General features: G+C 46.5%; 1 protein-coding gene across 1 annotated transcript; it reads left to right on the plus strand.

The window, feature by feature from the left end:
* Positions 1 to 1,131: 1,131 nt before the first annotated feature.
* Positions 1,132 to 23,247, plus strand: C4H2orf73 (chromosome 4 C2orf73 homolog). The gene is given in 7 exon segments (XM_040429743.1): positions 1,132 to 1,254; positions 3,094 to 3,325; positions 6,696 to 6,852; positions 19,860 to 19,975; positions 22,452 to 22,557; positions 22,560 to 22,639; positions 22,641 to 23,247. Coding segments are annotated over 7 exon segments (864 nt in total). The 5' UTR covers positions 1,132 to 1,195; the 3' UTR covers positions 22,755 to 23,247.
* Positions 23,248 to 24,567: the final 1,320 nt, after the last annotated feature.

A 24,567-nucleotide genomic window follows, 5' to 3' on the forward strand; every position in this document is an offset into this window, starting at 1 on the left:
GTGACGCCCAGTAATATAAATCACAGTATATATATATATACACATCGTGTATATCACCGGCTATACCAGTGACGCCCAGTAATATAAATCACAGTATATATATATATACACATCCTGTATATCACCGGCTATACCAGTGACGCCCAGTAATATAAATCACAGTATATATATATATACACGTCCTGTATATCACCGGCTATACCAGTACACCAGCGGCGCCCAGTAATATAAATCACAGTATATATATATATATACACATACTGTATATCACCGGCTATACCAGTACACCAGCGGCGCTCAGTAATATAAATCACAGTATATATATATATATACACATACTGTATATCACCGGCTATACCAGTATACCAGTGACGCCCAGTATATATAAATCACAGTATATATATACACACACACTGTATATCACCGGCTATACCAGTACACCAGCGGCGCCCAGTAATATAAATCACAGTATATATATATATACACATCCTGTATATCACCGGCTATACCAGTACACCAGCGGCGCCCAGTAATATAAATCACAGTATATATATATATATACACGTCCTGTATATCACCGGCTATACCAGTACACCAGTGACGCCCAGTAATATAAATCACAGTATATATATATATATATATATACACATCCTGTATATCACCGGCTATACCTGTACACCAGTGACGCCCAGTAATATAAATCACAGTATATATATATATACACATCCTGTATATCACCGGCTATACCAGTACACCAGCGGCGCCCAGTAATATAAATCACAGTATATATATATATATACACGTCCTGTATATCACCGGCTATACCAGTACACCAGTGACGCCCAGTAATATAAATCACAGTATATATATATATATATATATACACATCCTGTATATCACCGGCTATACCAGTACACCAGCGACGCCCAGTAATATAAATCACAGTATATATATATATATATATATATATATATATACACACACACATCCTGTATATCACCGGCTATACCAGTGACGCCCAGTTCACTTTCTGAGGCACAATACACACAGCACAATTCACTTGCTCTCAGTCCCCTGACACAAGGAGTGGAGTTTGCGCATGCGCGTGTTGTGGTTGCTAGGCGACAAGAACGCGATCCTGTACCCGAGGTAGGCTGTGATTTCCCGGGAGAGCGGACCGTGCAGCTGCGGCGCCATGTACCAGACTATGGAGATATACATGGCGAGGAAGAAGAAGGTACAAGATCGCGTCTCGTAAGTCCCGTGTGCCGCCATCACAGCCGGTTACTATGGAGACTCCGCTGATTTGGGCTTTTGAGCGAAATAAAAAGTAACTTTCCATTGTCAGGGAGATGTCATCTGATGTGAATCCCCGAGTGTACGGGCTCCAGGGGCGCAAAGCAAGCGGTGGCCCCCGGCTGGAACATAGTACCCCACCTTCAGAAATGACTGTGCCCCAAGATTCCAGTCAAGCCCCCATTAAACCTGCCAGAGTGCCCCCACAGAGAGTCAAGGCCCCCATAAACAGAGCCAGAGAGCCCCCATATAAAGAGGAGCAGCCTCCCATAATGACAACCATAGTGCCTCCATAACAATAGCCAGAGTGCCCCATAGAGAGTCACAGCCCCCATAAACAGAGCCAGAGAGCCCCCATATAAAGAGGAGCCGCCCCCCCAATAATGACAGCCAGAGTGCCTCCATAACAATAGCCAGAGTGCCCCATAGAGAGTCACAGAGCCAGAGAGCCCCCATATAAAGAGCTGCAGCTTACCTGATAATTCCAGAGTGCCCCCATAGAGTCACAGCCCCCATAAACAGAGCCAGAGAGCCCCCATATAAAGAGGAGCCGCCCCCCCCAATAATGACAGCCAGAGTGCCTCCATAGAGAGTCACAGCCCCCATAAACAGAGCTAGAGAGCCCCCATATAAAGAGGAGCCGCCACCCCCCCCCCAATAATGACAGCCAGAGTGCCTCCATAACAATAGCCAGAGTGCCCCATAGAGAGTCACAGAGCCAGAGAGCCCCCATATAAAGAGCTGCAGCTTACCTGATAATTCCAGAGTGCCCCCATAGAGTCACAGCCCCCATAGACAGAGCCAGAGAGCCCCATATAAAGAGGTGCAGTCCCCCCCAATAATGACAGCCAGAGGGTTCCCACAATGATGGTCAGAGTGCCCCCATAGAGAGTCAACGCCCCCATAAACAGAGCCAGAGAGCCTCATAAAGAGGTACAGGACCCCCATAATGACAGCCAGAGAATTCCCATAATGATAGGCAGTGCCCCCAAAATGACAACCACAGTGCCTCCATAACAATAGCCAGAGTATCCGCATAATGATAGCCAGAGTGTCCGCACAGAGAGTCACAGACCCCATAAAGAGCGCCAGAGAGCCCCATATAAAGAGCTGCAGTCCCCCCATAATAACAGCCAGAGTTCATAATCAGTGACCCTATAAATGGAGTCACCGTGCCCCCATAAACAAAGCAAAAATGCTCCCCTAAATGTGCCCCATAAACAGAGCCAGAGTGCACCCCACAATCAGTAGCATAGTGCCCCCACTGACATTGCCACACAGAGTGCCCCCACGCCCAGCCCGAGTTATTATATTCACATGCGATTCCTCGCCGGCCACATTCAGCGCAAAAAGGAAGCCAGACGTTATAGAAAGAAGAAAAATATGAATGTGAAAACCTGATATTCCATCCAAATCGTGACTGTTCAGTGGTTGTAAATCGCCAGTCCGTACGGTCAGGGCTCCTATGGCGAGCCACACAGCAGGGGTCACAAGCTGCATGTCTCAGGCCACCAGTTGGGGACCACTAGTGTGAGGAGTGACTCAGGGCAGCCATTATGGCACCTACAGTCGTGTCACCTACCTATTTTCTATGTACTTTTAACAAATGATGATGTAGTTCTGCATGCACTGCATGAACAAGGAAGCCCAGGATGAGTAACGCTGGAGTGCACGGGTTTCTGGAATAGAAGGAAAACTGGGAATTTCGAGATGAATCCATTTTTTCATTGCGTGATGAATGCTGCGTCTATGACTCCTGCCTCATTACTGACCCCTCTCCATTGTTCTTGTCACCAGGCCAAATACTTCCAGAATATTTAATGAACATTTATATGACGTCGGTTTGGACCAAAGTAAAATCTTCCCACCTGTTCTGTTCAAGAAGCCTGATCATCCTCCACCGCATCCAAGGTCACCAAATCGAAACAACATGCCCCACCCTTACCATGCCAGGTTCATCCGAGACAACGTCAGGTTTCTTAATGAGCCTGTGACCTACATGTTTACCTCAAACACCAAACACAAGCAGGTAAGTGCCACTTACTGCTGAGAACATTACTGCCAATGACCACAATCTCATCCATTAAAGGGGTTATCCAAGACCTATAATGCCCCCCAAATGCCCAGGCCCCTCACAGAGGCTGTACTTACCTCGCTCCTCCGCACCCACGTGGCTTCGGATCCACTGCATCGCCCCGTTGCACGGATGGGCAGCCAATAGCAGGGAGCAACGGGGACGAGTCCCTCCCTAGCATGGCGGGTGACGCTAGGGAGGCTCGTTCCCATCGCGTTTCCATCCGTGCGACGGGGAGATGCAGTGGCGGCTGTGCCAGCATCAGGGAGCAAGGTAAGTACAATCTCTGTGAGGGGCCCGGGCGTATGGGGGGCATTATATGTCTTGGATAACCCCTTTAAGGAGTCGGCCCATCTCAAACATTGGTGGCACATGGTTAGGATAGGTGCACCTCTCTAGAAGGAGGCCCCCAAAGTGAACGCATGTTAGCGGTGTACAGATTCCAAAGCGCTATAGACATCTAAACTTCGGGTACCTATTTCACTAGAAAAACTAAAATAGAAATCAATATTAAATAAAGTATCTTAAAACATTTATTTTCATTACATTTAGAACAGGTTTTAATAAAGTTTATTTGAAGGTTTAGATACACTGTAAATATTCATAGGGAAAATGTAAAAAAAAAAATCATCAAAAATTCTAAACAAAATGTTAAACATAAAAACTTGAGTTAAACTATAGGTCGTTCCCTTTAAGTCTTGGGGAACACAAGTATTTGCTAACATAGTCCCATCCGCAGAGGCGACAGGTCCCCTTTAAGTTGAGCTGCTAACATAGTCCCATCCGGAGAGGCGACAGGTCCCCTTTAAGTTGAGCTGCTAACATAGTCCCATCCGGAGAGGCGACAGGTCCCCTTTAAGTTGAGCTGCTAACATAGTCCCATCCGGAGAGGCGACAGGTCCCCTTTAAGTTGAGCTGCTAACATAGTCCCATCCGGAGAGGCGACAGGTCCCCTTTAAGTTGAGCTGCTAACATAGTCCCATCCGGAGAGGCGACAGGTCCCCTTTAAGTTGAGCTGCTAACATAGTCCCATCCGGAGAGGCGACAGGTCCCCTTTAAGTTGAGCTGCTAACATAGTCCCATCCGGAGAGGCGACAGGTCCCCTTTAAGTTGAGCTGCTAACATAGTCCCATCCGGAAAGGCGACAGGTCCCCTTTAAGTTGAGCTGCTAACATAGTCCCATCCGGAGAGGCGACAGGTCCCCTTTAAGTTGAGCTGCTAACATAGTCCCATCCGGAGAGGCGACAGGTCCCCTTTAAGTTGAGCTGCTAACATAGTCCCATCCGGAGAGGCGACAGGTCCCCTTTAAGTTGAGCTGCTAACATAGTCCCATCCGGAGAGGCGACAGGTCCCCTTTAAGTTGAGCTGCTAACATAGTCCCATCCGGAAAGGCGACAAGTCCCCTTTAAGTTGAGCTGCTAACATAGTCCCATCCGGAGAGGCGACAGGTCCCCTTTAAGTTGAGCTGCTAACATAGTCCCATCCGGAGAGGCGACAGGTCCCCTTTAAGTTGAGCTGCTAACATAGTCCCATCCGGAGAGGCAACAGGTCCCCTTTAAGTTGAGCTGCTAACATAGTCCCATCCGGAGAGGCGACAGGTCCCCTTTAAGTTGAGCTGCTAACATAGTCCCATCCGGAGAGGCGACAGGTCCCCTTTAAGTTGAGCTGCTAACATAGTCCCATCCGGAGAGGCGACAGGTCCCCTTTAAGTTGAGCTGCTAACATAGTCCCATCCGGAAAGGCGACAGGTCCCCTTTAAGTTGAGCTGCTAACATAGTCCCATCCGGAGAGGCGACAGGTCCCCTTTAAGTTGAGCTGCTAACATAGTCCCATCCGGAGAGGCGACAGGTCCCCTTTAAGTTGAGCTGCTAACATAGTCCCATCCGGAGAGGCGACAGGTCCCCTTTAAGTTGAGCTGCTAACATAGTCCCATCCGGAGAGGCGACAGGTCCCCTTTAAGTTGAGCTGCTAACATAGTCCCATCCGGAGAGGCGACAGGTCCCCTTTAAGTTGAGCTGCTAACATAGTCCCATCCGGAGAGGCGACAGGTCCCCTTTAAGTTGAGCAGAGTTTTGTTGCCGCATTGTTCCATTCTCACATTTAGTTCCTGTAGCAAAATAAACATCAATAATGATTTTGGCTTTTCTCCTCTAAACACAGGGGAAAGTGAGGCAGATAATCACATCTCATGGCCTTTCATGGTGTTTTTATCAAAGCTTATATGGGCGTAATTCCAATGATGTCAAACAGAACCCTGGCTATCCTATCGGAGTGGTCCTGCTATGACCACTTTACCAGGTTACCATTCACCATATTAGGAGAAGATCAGTTGAATCTTGAGATCTACAGAGCAAGAAGAAAGGCCAGCAATAGACTATACCTGTAATGCGGACAGTTCATGTCCTACCGGCATCTCTCCTCTGCCAGTAGTCATGGCCGCCAGGGTACTCACCCTCCCGCCTGTGTTGTGGTCTGTGCTGCTCGTGGCTTTCCCTTCTTCCTGCTCCTGTTTGGCGTGGTCCCATAGAGCATGCAATCTCTCCCCGGCCCCCGGAGTGTGCATGAGCTAAACATTCCCCAGCCTTTGACAGCATTCGCTGGGGTATATATGGCACCTTTCCTATTAGAAGGTGCTGAGCAGTAAGGTTCATAGTTTGTCTAGTTCCTAGCAAAGGTGTGCTACAATTGTATCATCTGATCTTCCGTGCCTGACCTCTGCCTGATGACTCTCTGCGATGTGCCCTGACCTATTGCCTGTTTTACCGTATTGCACAAATTCTGCCTGTCTTTAACTCAGCTTGCACTCTGACCACACTCCTGTCTGTCACCTTGATGTCACACATCAGTGTCTCTTGGCCTGCCTGGATCAGCAGCCTCTGTACAGAGACTACTCCTAGAGGTAGCACTCTGGAGGCCACTGCAGCAAAGTCTAGATCCCTGGTAAAAGGGTGAATAACAAGGGACCACCTGGACAATGTCCCCAGCAGTAGCCTCAAGTCAAATCCATTCAGTGGCACAGTGCGTCCACACCCCCTGTGTTACAATCCTAAAGATATTATGTCACTAGACGTCCACCACTGCGGCCCATTCACATTTTCTTTCCTGCCCAGCTGCACCCTGATTTACAGAGGAACTGCAGCACAGATCCATTCAAGTGAAAGGGGCAGGTTGCAGTTCTGTGCACAGCCCGGGGACCAAGATGTCACCCTGTAGGGGAAATTAGTGAAGGGGTCACCGCACTGCATCGGTCGCTGCACCACGGCAGGTAGTATACGTTAAAGCAGCCATATTTCTCCATTTACTTTCTCTACTCATCTTACTGAAGGCGGAGTGGTGGCCGAGCCATGAAGAAAATGTCAAAATTCTCAAACCTGCTTACGATCTGATGACTACACAAAGAAGTGACTTCAGCCGCATGACTTATTCTAGTCCTCAAACGCGACATGACTGCAACCCACACAAATCCCGTGTACATGGAATAGGTAAGCTGCATCTCCGATACATTTAAATACCCGAATTGCACCTAGAATCTGTCTAAAAAGTGGTGCAATTTTGGTGTAAAATTCAGTCTCAGTAAGCCAACCAATAATTTATATAGCTGTATACAAAAGTGACTAGTCGTGCTGCTTTATTAACCAGTCTGGGCCCCTGTGATAAATCTGGGGCAGGTCTAAGCTTACGCCATCTACAGGATTAGTAAATCTGCCTTAGTATTTGAACATATCCCTCAGTGGATCCATTGATTAAATGGGGTTATCCCATGATTAATGTAAAAAATGGAAATCAGACATCATATAGTACATGACAATACCTTTCTAACAAAGCTAGAACCAGCCCTGTACCTCACATGGATCCAGAGATCTCCCCATTCATTGTTCCAATTGCTCTACTAGATTTATATCTAAATGGCAGCTCAGGGGTGTTTCCTTTTTGCTGCAGCTCATGGGATGTCCTTTTCGCTGCAGCTGTCTTCCTATCACAGCTCAGTAGGCATTTGAAGGATAGAAGTGAACATGTGCGTCCACCTCAGCGAGGTGGACAGATAAAATAAGAAAAAAACAAACAGCAGGTGGCGCTACACAGATACATTTTATTGAATAGCTCAGTAGCTATACAAAGTTTTTAATTACATGCTGTTACAAAAGTATGCCGATCCAGGAGCTGGTTTACAAAGGTGCCAAATATCTTTCTTTGGACAAACTCTTTAGGTAAGGGTCCATTCACATGTCCGTAGTTTTGGGTCTGCATCGTTCCACAATTTTGCGGAACGGGTGCGGACCTATTCATTCCAATGGGGTTGCAAAATATGCAAACAGCACACCGTGTGCTGTCCGCATCCGTACTTCCGTTTTGCGGCCCCGTACTTCCGTTTTGCATGTCCTATTCTTACCCGCAGTTGTGGACAAGAATAGGCATTTCTATCATAGGGCCGGCCATGTGCGGTCTGCAAAGTGAGGAACGGACGCGGGATGGTATCCATGTTTTGTGGATCTGCAACTTGCGGACCGCAAAACACTTACGGATGTCTAAATGGACCCTAAAGCAAATGGAGTTAAATAGATTAAACCTTTTACTCCATTTGACCTGTTTTCAATCTGTTTTCCCTTATTTTTTTAATAACATAACATAGTAACATAGGCTGAAAAAACACATATGTCCATCATGTTCATCCAGTATTACCGTGCTAATTTAACCAGAGGAGAAGCAGCGTTCGACTGCTGTCACACATAGTTTTTTGAGCCACAGCCAGAAGTGGAAGGAGAAGTATAAATCTTTCCTTTATATTTCTCAGTACCTTTCAACCCAATTCAAAAAACGGCATCAAAAACACCATCCCTCCTCATCTTTGGGACAAAAAATCCTTCCTGACTCCGAATCTGGCAATCAGAATAAATCCCTGGATCAGAGTCCTTTCTCCAGTAATCTAGTAACTATAACTTGTAATATTGTCACACTAAGGCCTCATGCACACGACCGCTGTTTTGGTCCGCATCCGAGCCGCAGTGCCATGTTTCTGTGATAACTCATTGTATGAATGATCTATTTATTATAATGATTTGGAGCTGATCGATAATCACTTTAGTTGTATTTTACCAGAAGCATGGGAAACATATCAGCCGCACATTACACAAACGCCCCCGCCCATGTTACGTGGCCGCGCAGACCTCAGAATGGAGGATGATCTATGTATTGTATATGCAATATATATATTTTATATATGTGTGTGTGTGTGTATGCATGTCCGCTAAAGGAATGCTCACCGTCGCATTTACAATCACAGAATTTGGCACACAGGTACATCAGGTGTCCGGGAAGGTTTTAGACCAGGTCTCAGCTCTCTAGTACGTACCGTTCCTGAGATATTCTCAAAAAATGCACTAATCAATAGAAGCCTGGTCACATGACCTGTATTAGCCAATAGAAGCTCGCAGGCCCTTAGTCTCCACATACACACAGTTTTACACCAGGTTTCCATAACAACCCAGCCATTTTTCTTCATTGCTGTAGGTCAGCTTTAAAGGGGCAGGGCTCTGTGGAGGACACTGTTTAGGGAGCGGAGTGCTGTGGAGGTCACAGTTAAGGGGGCAGGTAGGGTGGCCATTCAGGCCACCCTCACAACACGGACTTAAAAATCCCACCCCCAGGTCCCGCTAAGCCATGCCCCTGACCCGGTTAGGCCACGCCCCCTACCACTCCGCAGGGATTGAAAAAATGAAGGTAAAAGTCAACTTCTGTCAGCTGCAAGGGTGGGAGGGAGGGTGACTTTCTCCCTGCAGCTCACGCTCAGACAGCACCGTGCTGCTGTCTGAGAGTGACCTGTTCGAAAGGACATCCCTGTATCCATCCAGGCCCTGCGCCGAACGGAGGACAGGGAGTCCGAAAGCCGGGCTAAAACCAGACCTCTGGCCACCCTAGGGGCAGGCTGCTGTGGAGGTCACAGTTAAGGGGACGGTCCGCTATGGAGGTCAGTATTAAGGGGCAGATTGCTGTAGAGGCCACAGGGGATGGGGTGTTGTGGAAATCACTGTTAAGGTACTGTGGAGGTCACTGTTAAAGGGGCGGGCTGCTGTGGAGGTCACTGTTAAAGGGGCGGGCTGCTGTGGAGGTCACTGTTAAGGGGGCGGCATGCTGTGGAGGTCACTGTTAAAGGGGCGGGCTGCTGTAGTGGTCACTGTTAAAGGGGAGGGCGCTTTGGAGGTCTCTGTTAAGGAAGCAGGCCGCTGTGGAGGTCACAGCAGGCTGCGTTACTGTAGATGTCACTGTTATAGTGGATACTGTCTATCTTTTAATGAAATAGATGAAATATACCCGGGTCCTTCTGCTAATAGATATATATATATATATTATATTTGAGAGTTCTATATATAAAATGCACCTGGTGACTAAAAAACCTTGCTCGAAAACCAAGTATCTCTACGATTCCTTCCATGGCGTGTTCTCAGTCTCCTGATATGAGCAGCTGTTGGGTAAAAATCCCTGCTTCCCACATTAACCTTTTAGGTGCCTTAGAGGAAGGCTCACCTCTAATTTATGAATCCAGGCAGTTCTCAGCAGCCCTTAAAGGGTTAAAACAGCAGGAACCAAGCAGAAGGGATAAAAAATCTGCTTTCCAAACTTAATCTCATTTGACATCTGATACGTGGGTGTCTTTTTATTGGGCAAAATAACGTACTTTCAAAATGGAGAGATTTTATTTCTCTCGTATTACAATTCTGTGTATTTTTTATACATTGGATTTTAGATGCTGTGTGCCTTTAATCTGGTTTTTATCGCTGCTCTTTGACCGAATGCGAAGGTGCTCTATTACTATCACTCATTACGATCCAGGCTGTTACTTTTTTGGGCACATGGATTCAACCTCTTCTAGTGACTGAAAATTAAGGGGGTTTTACATAATTGGAACAGCCAGTTGATTTATTTCTGGAACAGCACCCATAGCCATCTGCCCATAGCTTGTTTCTGCAAATGCAGCTCAGCTCCACTGAAGTGAATGGGGTTGAGTTGCAAAACCAGACCCAACCTGTGGACAGGGGTGAAGCTGTTTTTAGAAGAAAGCACCCATGTTTTGCGAATCCTGGACAATCTCTTTCCTAGGGGGTTTTCCGAGACTTTTATGCCTCATTCACACGTCAGTGTTTGGTCAGTGATTTCCACCACCCTCTCCTCTCATCTCAGCTGAGGACTTTGCCAAATACTTCAAACAAAAGATAGTCAACATCAGAGAAAGCTTCAGTACACAGTCCCCACGGACCCTCTACACAAAACCCGCTTCTCCACCATTACAGAAAAAAAACTGTCCACTCTACTCTCCAGATCTCATCTGACCACCTGTGCACTTGACCCAATCCCATCCCACCTCATCCCTAACCTCACCACAGTGTTTATCCCAGCCTTAACTCATCTCTTCAACCTATCACTAACCTCTTGTGTCTTCCCCTCTGCTTTTAAACATGCTACCATTACACCCATCCTCAAAAAGCCTTCACTTGACGCATCTGCTTTGACCAGTTATCGCCCGATATCACTTCTTCCGTATGCCTCAAAGCTACTTGAACAACATGTCCATTCAGAACTGTCCTCTCACCTCTCCTCCTGCTCCCTCTTTGACTGCCTACAATCTGGCTTCCGACCCCACCACTCGACTGAGACTGCCCTTGCCAAAGTCACCAATGACCTACTAACAGCCAAAACCGAGAAACAATACTCTGTCCTCCTTCTCCTTGACCTGTCCTCTGCCTTCAACACTGTTGACCACTCCCTTCTGTTGCAAACTCTCTCATCTCTTGGCATCACTGACCTGGCCCTCCTCTGGATCACATCATACCTCACAGACCAGACGTTTAGCCTCTCCCACTCCCGCACCTCCTCCTCGTTTTGTTCCCTCTCTGTTTGTGTCCCGCAAGGCTCTGTCCTAGGACCCCTGCTCTTCTCTATCTACACTTTTGGCCTGGGACAGCTCATAGAGTCCCATGGCTTTTAGTAGCACTCTAATGCTGACAACACACAAATCTACCTCTCTGGTCCAGACATTACCACCTTACTATCAAGAATCTCACAATGTCTATCTTCTATATCAGGGGTACTCAACTAGTTTTATTATAGGTCCACATACCTGGGTCTGCAGTCAGGTGAAGGTCCGAGCTGAACGCCAACAGTAAAGATGCCATGCGATCATGTGATCCATGCGCGTGGGGCGCTCTGACGTTATAGTGGAGCGCCCCGGGTAAGTCCCAGAATTAGTAATGGCCACATTAGTGCCCCAGTAAGAATAATGCCCCCAGTAAGAATAATATCCCCATTAGTGCCCCCAGTAAGAGTAATGCCCCCATTAGTGCCCCCCTTCTCTGCTTTTGCAAAAAAATAAAAAAAAATTTGCATTCACCTGGCTGCGGTGAACATTCGCTGCTGACTGCGCGCTCAGGACCGGTGCTCCAACTTGATGACGTCTTGTAGGTCCTGTCTTGAGCCTCTAGTCAGCAGGGAGTGCTCTCCACAGCGTGAGCAAATGGAGGTGGAGGTACCGTAATTTTATTAATTTTTTTACTAGCACAAGTTGCGGTGGAGGTAACGGCTGTACTAATGGGCGTTCCATGATGGAAGCGCTTATTAGTAAGGGTACTTTCACACTTGCAGAAGGACGGATCCAACAGGCTGCTCACCCTGTCAGATCCATCTTGCCACTACTTCGCCGTGCCGCTGCTCTGTGCCCATCGACTATAATGGGGATGGGGGCAGAGTTACGGCGCAGCACGGTGAGAGGCCGCCAGACTAAAAGTACTACATGTCCGACTTTTTCGTCTGGCGGCCTCACGCCGTGCACTGCCATGCTGCGCCGTAGCTCCACTCCCGCTATAGTCAATGGGGAGCGGCAGTCCGGCGAAATAGCGGCAGGACGGATCTGACAGGGTGAACAGCCTGTCGGATCCGTCCTGCCGCAAGTGTGAAAGTACCCTAACAGTCCTTACAGGAAAATTCTGGCACCGGCAAGGGAACTAAAATACCAGCCTTGCTGGTGAACTACTGGCCGGGTGGCAACCCAAGCCACAGAGCAGACATATGATAGTTTTGTTCCGCATCCAATTCCCATTATTGGGGGATTGGATGCGGCCCCTTAATTACAATGGGGCCCCAAGAGATGCAGACAGCACACTGTGTGCTGTCTGCATCTTTTTCCGCTCCATTGAAACTAAGGGGTCCGCATCCAATGCCCCAATAATGGGAATTGGATGCGGAACAAAACTATCATGGTTTGATGGGGCTTAATCACTTTATTTAATCAGGTTACCTAAAGAAGATGGCCCAGGGGAGATGGGAACATGACACTGGAGTCAGTGACGTGTTCCCGCCTCTCTGTAGCCCTCTCCACGCACCCCTTACTTTCCAAATGTGACATTTATTTCATTGGTGGCAGTGGTGATGTCCCTCCCCTCTCCAGCAGCACGTAAGTGTCCTTTGGAGCTTGAAGCTCCCTTATGTGCTGCCGCTGCTGCAGGGGAGGAGGGACCTGTGAGCGCACGGAGGGAGAAAGCGCTGGTGCCTGCATGTGGAGGGAGCCGTCTCTCACTGCGCCCCTGGGAAGGAGGAAGTTTGCCGGTAAGCTCCGCCTCTTGCACGTACCAGAGTGTGCAGGAGGAGGAGCGCTATATGTGGAGGGAGCCGGCCTGTCTCACTGCGCTCTGGGACAGGAGGAAGTGCGTCGGTAAGCTCCTCCTCCTGCACGTACCAGAGTGTGCAGGAGGAGGAGCGCTATATGTGGAGGGAGCCGGCCTGTCTCACTGCGCTCTGGGACAGGAGGAAGTGCGTCGGTAAGCTCCTCCTCCTGCACGGCACAGTGTGCAGGAGATAGTGATGGGAAGTTCGGATCTTTTAGGTGAATCGGTTCATTTGAATCAGCTCATTCGGATCTTCGGTTCACTTGGCGAGTCAGACTGCTGAGCTGACTCGCAAGTGAACTGAAGACTCTAGGTGCCGGGGCGCATGCGCAGCTGCTGACTCAGTCAGTGACACTGCAGTGAGTCGGCTCTTCAGCTCTCTGAAGTTGAACTCGTCTCTGATTAGTATTGAGTGAGTCAGGAAGAGTGATTTTTTTATAGTAAAGGGAAGCTGAGGCTGACGTTGGACAGGAGGAAGCTGTCACTGTGGTGTGCAATGTGAATTGTTGTCTGTTGTGCATTGTTCCCCACAGTGACAACAGTCTGACACTGACAGTAGTACAACGAACCAAGTGAAGTGAAATGTGAATGCACAGGGAAAACTATGTGCTGAACTGTGTCATCTGTCCCTTCTCTTATCTCTGCTCCTGTCCCTTAATCTTATCACTGCTGCAACAAGAGCCGACAGCCTCAGTGTCACCTGTTCTACAGTCCGACTCGCGGCTCTTTTAGCTCAATGAATCGAATGAGTCACTGACTGAGTCGGATCTTTAGATTCTTGTGACTCATTCCATTCATTTAGACTCCCTGACCCTGCACTACTCCGAGGACTGAGTCAGAGCTGCTAGTGTGCTGTGCTGGCCTCGCCCCCTCAGCTCTGGTCGGTGATTGGTTGGTGGGCGGGGAGGGGAGGGGCTGGCAGAAGCAGCTTCCACTCTAAGATCATATTACGCTCCTCCCGAGTCCCTCCCTCAGGCTCCTGCTGCCAGCGTGAGGTGAGCGTCTCTGTCAGCATTGCTGTGTGCTGGGACTGAGCTGAGCCGGTTCAAACGGATCGGATCACTCTGAACTGAATTGATTGGAGGAGCGCTCTGAAGGATGGCCGGGGTCCGGACAACTGGCGGCCGCGGTCCGTATTTGGACCGCGGTCCGCCAGTTGAGTACCCCTGTTCTATATCATACTTCTTCGCCTTTTGCTTTCTAAAACTTAACATGGATAAAACAGAATTCATCATATTTCCCCCATCTTGCTCAACCCCCCCAACAGACCTATCTATCACGATCAATAGCTGCACACTATCCCTGGTCAACCAAGTCCGCTGCCTTGGAGTGACCTTGGATTCTGCTCTTTCCTTCCGACCGCACATCCAAGCCCTTTCCACCACCTGCCGCCTCCAACTCAAAAACATCTCCCGCATCCGCGCTTTCCTTAACTTTGAATCTGCGAAAATGCTTGTACATGCCCTCATTATCTCCCGCCTAGACTACTGCAACACTCTCCTCTGTGGCCTTCCATCTAGCACTCTCGCACCCCTCCAATTTATCCTCAACTCTGCTTCCTGACTAATTCACCTCTGATTTACTCCTCTGCCTCTCCCCTCTGCCAATCCCTTCACTGGCTCCCCAATGCCCAGCGAATTCACTTCAAAGTACTAACAAATACATACAAGGCCGTCCATAACCTGTCCCCTCCCTACATCTCTGAGCTACTTTCCCGATACATCCCCACACGCACTCTCCGATCCTCACAAGACCTCCTTCTCTCCTCTTATCACCTCTTCCCACAATCGCCTCCAAGATTTCTCCCGTGCATCCCCCATACTCTGGAACTCGCTACCCCAACATATCAGACTCTCACCTACAGTGGAATCCTTCAAAAGAAACCTGAAAACCCACCTCTTCAGACAAGCCTACAACCAGTGACCCTGCTGCCTCCATACTGCCATGACCAACTTCACCTGCACCTACTGTGTCCTTCTCCCATACCATGTAGATTGTAAGCCCTCACGGGCAGGGCCCTCTCTCCTTCTGTACCAGTTTGTAACTCGTCTTGTTTATGATTAGTGCAATTGTCTGTATTATGTATGTATACCTCTACTCATATGTACAGCGCTATGGAATGAATGGCGCTTTAATAATAAATAATAATAATCAGTGATTTTGGGCCAAAACCAGGATTGGAGCCTCCACAGACATAAGGTATAAGGGAAAGATCTGCTCCTGTTCTGTGTTTGGAGCCGCACCTGGTTTTGGCTCAAAGTAACTGATGGAAATCACTGACCGAACACTGACTGTGTGAATAAGGCTTTATACTGATGACCTGCCCTCTGGATAGGTCATCAGTGTCTGATCGGTGGAGGTCTGTACATTGTATAATGGCTATGCTTGGTATCACAGCTCAGACCTACCTACTTCTGTGGAGCTGAGCTGCGTGTAGGCCATGTGACCAATGAACGTGACATCACATGGCCTAGGCCAGGGGTGGGCAACCTGCGTCACTACATCTGTTGTGAAACTACAATTCCCAGCATGCTCCATTTATTTTTATGAGAGTTCAAGGAAGAGCAGAGCAAGTATGTATGCTGGGCGTTGTAGTTTCACAGCAGCTGGAGTGCCGCAGGTTGCCTATCCCTGGCTAGGCTAAGCTATGAGAAGGCTGTGGCGCTACTGTGAGCGCCAGTACCTTCTCATATGGCTGATCTGCAGGGGTCCTGGGTTTTGGACCCCCACCAATCAGATACTGATGACCTATCCAGAAATGGTGGCTTCATACTAATGCACTTTGGCTAATTGAAATGATTAGGATTCATCATCCTTTGTCTTTTAAGAAAACCACATACTGCAGATAAAATGCACGTGGACGTATTACGGCTTCATTTTGTACGGAAACATACTAAGGCGACCATAGTGGTGGATGGCACCTGACTATTCCTCCCTATCCCCACCAATTACATACAGAGACATTCCAAGGCTTTTTTTTCTGTCATGACATGCTCCATCCCATGCTGTGTGTACTGAGGTGTTCTTCTTTAAAAGCTCTAGGAAAAAATATCTCCCACCTACGGCACCAAACAGAGCATGATGTGGCGGCACACAGAGTTCCTCCTGATTTTAGGCTAACATGCACACGACCGTATGTGTTTTGCGGTCCACAAATTGCGGATCAGCAAAAAAAAAATGGATGACATCCATTTTTTTGCGGACCCATTGAAATGAATGGGTCTGCATCCTATCCGCAAAAAAAACAACTGAACGGACAAAATACGTTCGTGTGCATGTAGCCTTAAATGAATGCATTGTATATGTAATTATGGAACTGCATTTCATGCTTGCATCTCAAAGGTCTGTACGTTTTCAATAAAACTTAAAAGATACTGCAAGCTCACTTCCTATGTCCCTATTCATACCCTGCGGTTAAAGGGGTTCTCTGCTATTTACATATTGACCTATCCTCAGGATGGGTCTTCAATATGAAATCGGCAGGGGTTTGACTCTTGGCACCCCTGACGATTAGCTCTTTGAGTTCCATGCAGTCTACCAAGCACAGCGCCGTACATTGTATAGCTGCTGTGCTTGATATTGCAGCTCAGCCCTATTCACTTGAATGGGACTGAGCAGGCCTTAGGCCAGGGATGCACAACCTACGGCCCGTGGGCCACATGCGACCCTCAACACCATCTGGCAGCAGACATGTATGTCTATGTCTTGTGGTTGCTCACATGTATCTTTCAGGTGTTCCCTCATTAGATGGGAGTCTTGGAAGTGTAACTAGACATTTATGGTATATACTGTATGTTCACTATGTGATAAATGCAATATTTCAGTTGGTAATACCCCTTTAAGTTTTATTTTTGGCCCTCGGAATTGGTTCAGTCTGACAATGTGGCCCCCAACCAGACAAGGATGTGCACCCCTTACCTAGGCCGTGTGAACGATGAACGTGACATCACATGGCCTAGGAAGAAGCCTAACCGCTCACGGAGCATCACGGCCTCTTTGTACTGATGACGTATCCTGACGATAGGTCATCAATATGTGAATCCCGGAGAACCCCTTTAAAAGTGGTTTCCCACCATGTTTTTTTTTTTTACTGTTTTTGCTGCAGCAGGAAAATGTTAGTTATTGTAAGTCAATAGAATAATCATTTTGAAACAGAAATCGCACTTATATCCTGTAACGGGACTGCAAAAGTTTTCAGGGAGATGACACATGCTACTTCATTTTGAGCTAAAAAAAACATTTTTTCAATTTATTAACATTGTTCAACGGTTTTTCCTCTGCAGCTTTCACTTTCAGTGCATCTGCAGATTGTTGCGCCTCACTTTTTAGTGAATCCACAAGAGAGCTGTTCTCACGACTCAGTCTGTAGCCCTTGTTTCTGAATACCCGACAGCTCATAAACACTTATTTAAAGGTGTTGTCTCAGCTCAGCAAGTGGCATGTATTATGTAAAGAACGTTAATACAAGCCACTTCCTAATATATTGTTATTATCCATATTGTCTCCTTTGCTGGCTGGATTCATTTTTCTATCACATTATTCACTGCTTGTTTCCATGGTTACGACCACCATGCAGTCCAGCAGTGGTGGTCGTGCTTGCACACTATAAGAAAAAATGCCGGCCTCTAAAATGGCCTAGACGGCGGGACCGCACATAGGCTAGTGTTTTTTCCTACAGTGTGCAAGCATGGCTGTAATCATGGAAACGAGTAGTGTATAATCTGATGGAAAAAAGAATCCCGCCAGCGAAGGAAGCAATATGGATAATCACAATACGTTAGTAAGTGGTTTGTATTAACTTTCTCTACATGATAAATGCCATTTACTGAAGTGAGACAACCCATTTTAGTTTTATTCTTATGAAACTTGTACAAATTCAGCTATAATGAGAGTTTATGAGCTGTTAGGCCTCTTTCACACGGGCGTGTCCGGATTAGGTCTGGATGCGTCCCGGTGCATTGCGGCAAACCCGCGCGAGTAGGAACGCAATTGCAGTCAGTTTTGACTGCGATTGCGTTCCGATGTTCAGTTTTTATCGCGCGGGTGCAATGTGTTTTGCACGCGCGTGATAAAAAACCGACTGTGGTACCCAGACCTGAACTTCTTTACAGAAGTTCAGGTTTGGGTTAGTTGTAGTGTAGATTGTATTATTTCCCCTTATAACATGGTTAAGGGAAAATAATAGCATTCTGAATACAGAATGCATAGTAAAATAGCGCTAGAGGGGTTAAAAAATAAAAAATAAAATAATTAACTCACCTTAATCCACTTGTTCGCGCAGCCCGCATCTCTTCTGTCTTTAACTGTGAGCAATAGGACCTTTGATGACGTCACTGCGTTCATCACATGGTCCGTCACATGATCCATCACCATGGTGATGGATCTTGTGATGAGCGTAGTGACATCATCAAAGGTCCTATTGCTCACAGTTAAAGACAGAAGAAATGCCGGCTGCGCGAACAAGTGGATTAAGGTGAGTTAAATTTTTATTTTTTTAACCCCTCCAGCCCTATTTTACTAAGCATTCTGTATTCAGAATGCTATTATTTTCCCTTATAACCATGTTATAAGGGGAAATAATAATGATCGGGTCCCCATCCCGATCGTCACCTAGCAACCGTGCGTGAAAATCGCACCGCATCCGCACTTGCTTGCGGATCTTGCGATTTTCACGCAACCCCATTTATTTCTATGGAGCCTGCGTTACGTGAAAAACGCGCAAAGAGGAGCATGCTGCGATTTTCACGCAACGCACAAGTGATGCGTAAAAATCACTGCTCGTGTGCACAGCCCCATAGAAATGAATGGGTCAACTCACGCATCCCATCCGCGCGGAATACTCGCCCGTGTGAAAGGGGCCTTAGGAAAGTAGAGATAAGGGCTACAGATCCTGCCAACACCTCTCCCGTCATGTCTGTTTTAGCAGCTACTTGCATTACCCATAAATTAAGAATTCTGTGATGTGCCATTCCTTCATTAGTCATGTTAGAAATTATGAATTCATTGTTAGCAGTTTGCAATGAAGGTCCAGATGGGTGTTACCAGTTAAGGTTGTGTCCCTGCACAGTCTGACGTCGGCTTCAGTGATTGGATAGTGTAGACTGTTCAGGGACACACCCCCAACTGATAACGCCGATCTGGACCTTCATTGCAAACTGCTAGCAATTCGTTCATAACTTCTAGCAGGAATTATAAAGGAATAGTACACCATAGAGTCATAAGAATAGATGCTCCGGAACTGCTATTAGATGGGGAATGCAAGTAGTTAATAAAACAGACATGTCAGGAGAGGTCCTGTGTATAGCGGGTACAGTTGCTGTATGTGTGTGGTACATAACTGAGTAGTTGACATCTCTACCATGTGTCCAAAACTTTCTGCTTCTCATCTTAGAGCTGGAAGGTTTTCTCTGTGATATATACCTCAGTGGCCCCTTTCCATGGCCTGGGGATCTGAAGTCATTTTTGATGGCTTATCACTAAATAACCGACAATATCTGTTCATGGTACAGACACCACAAGCTGTATCTTCATGAATTGCACTATAAAATAGGTTTGGTAAAGTGACAATCCATTTGGGCGCCTGTAGTGGATGTCACTTGTGGCTTGGGAGAGGACACACCCAGGCTATCTGCTCTATGATTCAAGGATCCGAGACTAATTTGTCATTTTCTCTGCATCACCTCTCATACTGTGTTAATATGAACGTCTTTATGGGCAATGGTGTTATTTAGAAACTTTTTGCTTCTTCATTTACTACTAAATTATTTCCAATGACTCCTAAATGTATCCGAAAAACATGCATTTCCTATGCCATTAACGCATGTACTCGTTCTTAGTTCCTATAGCATCTCCCAGGGGGAGGAATCGGCTGCCAAAACTATTACAGGAAGAGATTTCCTTTTTGCATCAATGCGATTCAAGATTAACACCCAATGAACCAATTCGAGGGAAGGTAAGAAAATACAGATTTCTTCTCGATTTATCCAAGCATCCTAAGCCCCCTAGGTCCATTACAGTAAATCAGTCATGTGCTTTCCTTTCTTTATTAATGAGAAGGTTTATAGTATATACATAGTGTAAAGCCTGCAGGACCCGAAATTAAGGCCCCTTCATACACAGTGGGAGTAAGGTGTAGACGTAGGATTTACAACAGGATACATTGGTCTCTTGTTGAGATCACCAGTAGAAGCCTTCACATAAAGCTGCGTATGTTCTGAGTGAATGAGCTCACGTAAAACGTAATGGGGCTGACTGTTTTACTGTTTTACTTATGCCAAGATGATTTTTACCAGAGGGTTCAAAATGACATAAAACAAAGCTGTAAGCACTATAATTAGTACAAGCCATGTCCAATTGTATTTATCACTATATTTTTCACTATTAGTTTCATAGTTCATTTGACTCTCAAACTGCAAGATACTGTATTTAAAGGGGTAGGACTCCTTTTGGGTTTTTTCTTGGAAACCCCCCCTCCTCAGGGCTAGACCTGCAAAGGGGGAAACATACTTACCTGCTCCCGGTGCTGGGTCCCGGCTCCCTCGTGTCACGATGGGTAGGGACCGGAGCACCTCCTAGTCTTCAACCATACCATTGTCCCTACCTACTTTGATGATCTGCCCTAAATGGTGGCCCCAACTTGATGATGGTCCCTGCTATCGGTATGTGAAGTGGACCTAAAAGGAAATAAAAGACAAACTGAGACAGAACCTATAGAAGACAACAAAGGCAGAGGCAGCATACCAAAACAGAGTAAAGCAAGGGAGGTAAAAAAAAAACTAGAGGGCAACGTTAAACCAGAGTGTTACCAAAGTGTAGTACAATACTAGAAAAGGGCAAATACCAGGAGGTATTCAGGAACAGTCAGAGACAGAGTCACAAACAGGCAGAATGTCAGCAATCCAGTTGTCCAAAATGAAAGTGGAACTAAGCGTGTGAGGTGAGAAGACCAGTCACAGGCAACTGTGGCTAGAAGTTGCCTGTTTAAATACTGAGCGGACAGGAAGCATGTGACACCTGCACCAAGCCTGATTGGTCTCCTTGCGTCATGTCAATTGGTCATGTGATGCAAGGGGATCAGGTCGCTGCTGCAGCGGCGTCAATGCAATGTTTAAAGAGAGGGACCTAAATGAGACAGCCGAGGCCAGGGAGCCATGACCCAGCAGCAGAGAGCAGGTAAGTATGCTTCCCTTTTGCAGGTCCAGCCAGGAGATGGGTTTGCAAAAAATAAAAAAAATAAAGGTGAGCAACCCCTTTAAGCTCCCCAGTTCCACCCAACATTCCTAAAATTACACAGAGACTCCGATTTTATTTAAACTGAAGTGCACACCTCTCTTTTACAGTCTAGTAGTGGCGACAGATGGGACTGTTGAGAAGTTAACATTTTTTGGTTAGGAATGCATTAAAATTGTGTGACAAACTGTCAATCAAAATTCCAACTATGCCTACCAAAGTCCTAGACCCAATGGTTATGTCTATTCATACTCATTCCTCCTATATTCCTGCTGCAGTCCTCAGGTGCTGCCTTTTTATGCAGTGGAAATCTTGGGCGCATACATTTAACGGACATTGGATATCTTGGAAGGATATCCTCTCGAAGGAAGCCAAAAGAACACCCTATAGGTACAATAGGGACCTGAGGTTTCCGTTAAGGGAGCTTTCCTGGCGCATATGTTAAACATACGCGTTAGATACAGTGTGAAAAGAGCCTAAGGCATTGGGTTAGCATGAAGAAGAGCGCCAATTATTTGCCCAGTGGTAGACACTTGGTAGATGTTGAGTAGTGAGAGTTGAGGGGATGTGCAATCGCTACGAACTCCCACCAAAACATTGGCCTCTTTAGAGTACATGTGTACTGTGCTCTTGGTTTACTTCGCTTACGTAATGATATTATGCATCGAGCCAGAACAGTAATGGTTTGTAGAAATGTAGAAACACTTTTCCCGCAAAGAAAAAAATGTCCCGCTGGCAACATTAGTACATTCCTAGTTTTCTATTTGTAATGGTGGAATGTGGACAGTGAGCAAACACTGGAGTAACTACACGCAGGGTAGACTTTCATTCATCTTGAAAATAGTAATATTTTTATTATACAGGAGCCTTAAGGCCAAGGAAAACATGAAACTAAAATAACATGAACTCAAGTAGTATCTAACATAACAGCCCGGTTTACGTTTCTCAGAGGTCATCTTATTAACTGGTCCTAAGGCTCTTCTACATTTTGTAGCTTCAGATGTCCCTCCTAGGTGTCATGGTAATATGGGTAGGAGGGCTTCACTGACAGGTCATCATGCTATCACCACCAGGTCTTAAACCCCAGGCTGATGTCCAGGAGAGCCATATGTTTGGCCCGGATTTCAGCTCAGTCCACAGCTGCACTTTCTTTCTGCCTGTGTTCCTCTGGCTAATGTCAGATTTGTTTCCTTTTTCAGCGTCATGGAGCCTTTGTGTGGAGAGAGATAAAAACAGAGAGCGGTTCAGCAGTTCCTCAGGGAACTAGGCTGTTCCTAAATGCCACAGGGTCACATGCACTCAATAGCGACAAACAGAAAGAGGAAACTCAGTGGAAAACGGCGTGACCTCACCCAGTATCTGCCTGCATGGTTCCCAGCAGATGTTCTACTGCTGAAGCTCACTTATCAAAAACAGAATTCAGGGAAGCGGCCAAGACCCATCCCTACATCACAGCCGAAGAACACAACAATTCAGGCAGTTCTCAGCCATCCAGAAGATAGTCCCACTCCTCTACTGGTGAAGAATTACCGAGGCGGCCAAGGGAATTCAAATGAGATTTGATTTTCTTCCTGCAAATTCTCCCACATGTATATGTCTTGTAGGCGAAATGTACAAGCCTGACAGCAAACACGGGGGGAGATTTATTATTTATTTCGCGCCGGAAAAGTGGCGTTGAAAAGTTGCAAACTGTGTGCTTTTTAACACAACTTTTTTTTTAAACAGTCGCAAATGGCATTTTTTATGCCACCCTCGCCACTTTTCCGAAAGAGAATGTTACAAATTTATATTAATTTACGCCAGATTTCTGTTTAGGCGCACGGGCTGCTAGAGAATGTGCCTACTAGGCATCCACCTAGTCATATATTAAGTGCATCCTCCAGCAGTACAGGGGATATCAAGACGGTTCCAGTGCCGGTCTTGATAAATCTCCCCCTATCTGTCCCCCCATATGGAAGCTCATCCCTGCTTCCATCCAAATAAAAGTGGTAAATCTGTTAATTGCATAAAATAAACCTATTGTTGTACTATTCTTGTGTACCCGTCCTTCATACTAGTTGCATGTCATAAATTTAACTTGCTTCATGTCGTTTTTTTTTTTTATGTTTTCAATATGTTAATTTTTTTAACAATTTTCTTTTTTCAGTTTTCACCCTGGTCATTGAGCACCCAGTTTAGGCTCCCATTTCCTGCTATGTAGAAATTACTTTTTACCTTTTGCTGTGTACGCTGGGGGCAGGGCCAGCAGTCATCAGATCTGATTATTCTCAAAGCGCAGGATTGCAATGAAAATTAAGAATTGTATTACAAAAAGGAGGCCCCTTTGACAATGGAGTAGATCTCCGCTATAATTTACATTATGCCAATTTCTGGTTAAATGATAGTAAATCAGTTGGGCAGTGTAAGGACACGCCCTCATTTAAGCCATGCCTAATTTTTCCAATTTTTTTTCTTTTTTAAATTGCCATAACCAGCATAAAATCCCCAAAAGTTGGAAACTTTTTGCATAAATGATGCTTGCCAAAAATGTGCAATTTTCTTTTATTGCCACAAAGCTTACTCAAGGGACAGGATCAATCCCCTTTAAAGAATCATTTTGTGAGCTAGTTATGCCCAGAGCCTGCTGTAAAGTAAATCTCTGCAACTGCTGTTGCAGCATCTCAGTTAAGATGGCTGCCTCCGTAACCATTAAAGGGGTTCTGCATTTTTTTTTAAACAATGATCTATCCTCTGGATAGATCATCAGCATCTGATCGGTGGGGGTCCGATACCCGGGACCCCAGCCGATCAGCTGCTTGAAAAGGCAGTGGCGCTCCAAGAGCGCCGCGGACTTCTCACTGTTTACCGCAGACCCAGTGACGTCACGACTAGTATCAACTGGCCTGGGCGGGGCTAAGCTCCATTCAAGTGAACAGAGCTTAGCCCCGCCCAGGCCATTGATACTAGTTGTGACATCACTGGGCCTGCGGTAAACTGCGAGAAGGCCGCGGCGCTACTGCCAGCGCCGCTGCCTTCTCAAACAGCTGATCGGCAGGGGTCCCGAATGTCGGACCCCCGCCGGTCAGATGCTGATGATCTATCCAAATGATCAAAAACAATCCTACTAATATATAAAAGGCAAGCTATATTTCCAAACGACTCACTTCTTCTCTGATTTGCTACAGCAGTCACGTGGTATATCCACTTCAGCCAATAAGCGGCACATTGAAGCAGAAATACATAGTGCTAATGGTAACCGCAGTGACACGGCTTCTCAGTCTGCCTCTAATCTTCCTGCATGAACTATTCTAATAAGTGTGCTGTTTTACATGTAAA

This window comes from Bufo bufo, chromosome 4 (assembly GCF_905171765.1).
Source record: "Bufo bufo chromosome 4, aBufBuf1.1, whole genome shotgun sequence".
Classification (NCBI taxonomy): domain Eukaryota; kingdom Metazoa; phylum Chordata; class Amphibia; order Anura; family Bufonidae; genus Bufo; species Bufo bufo.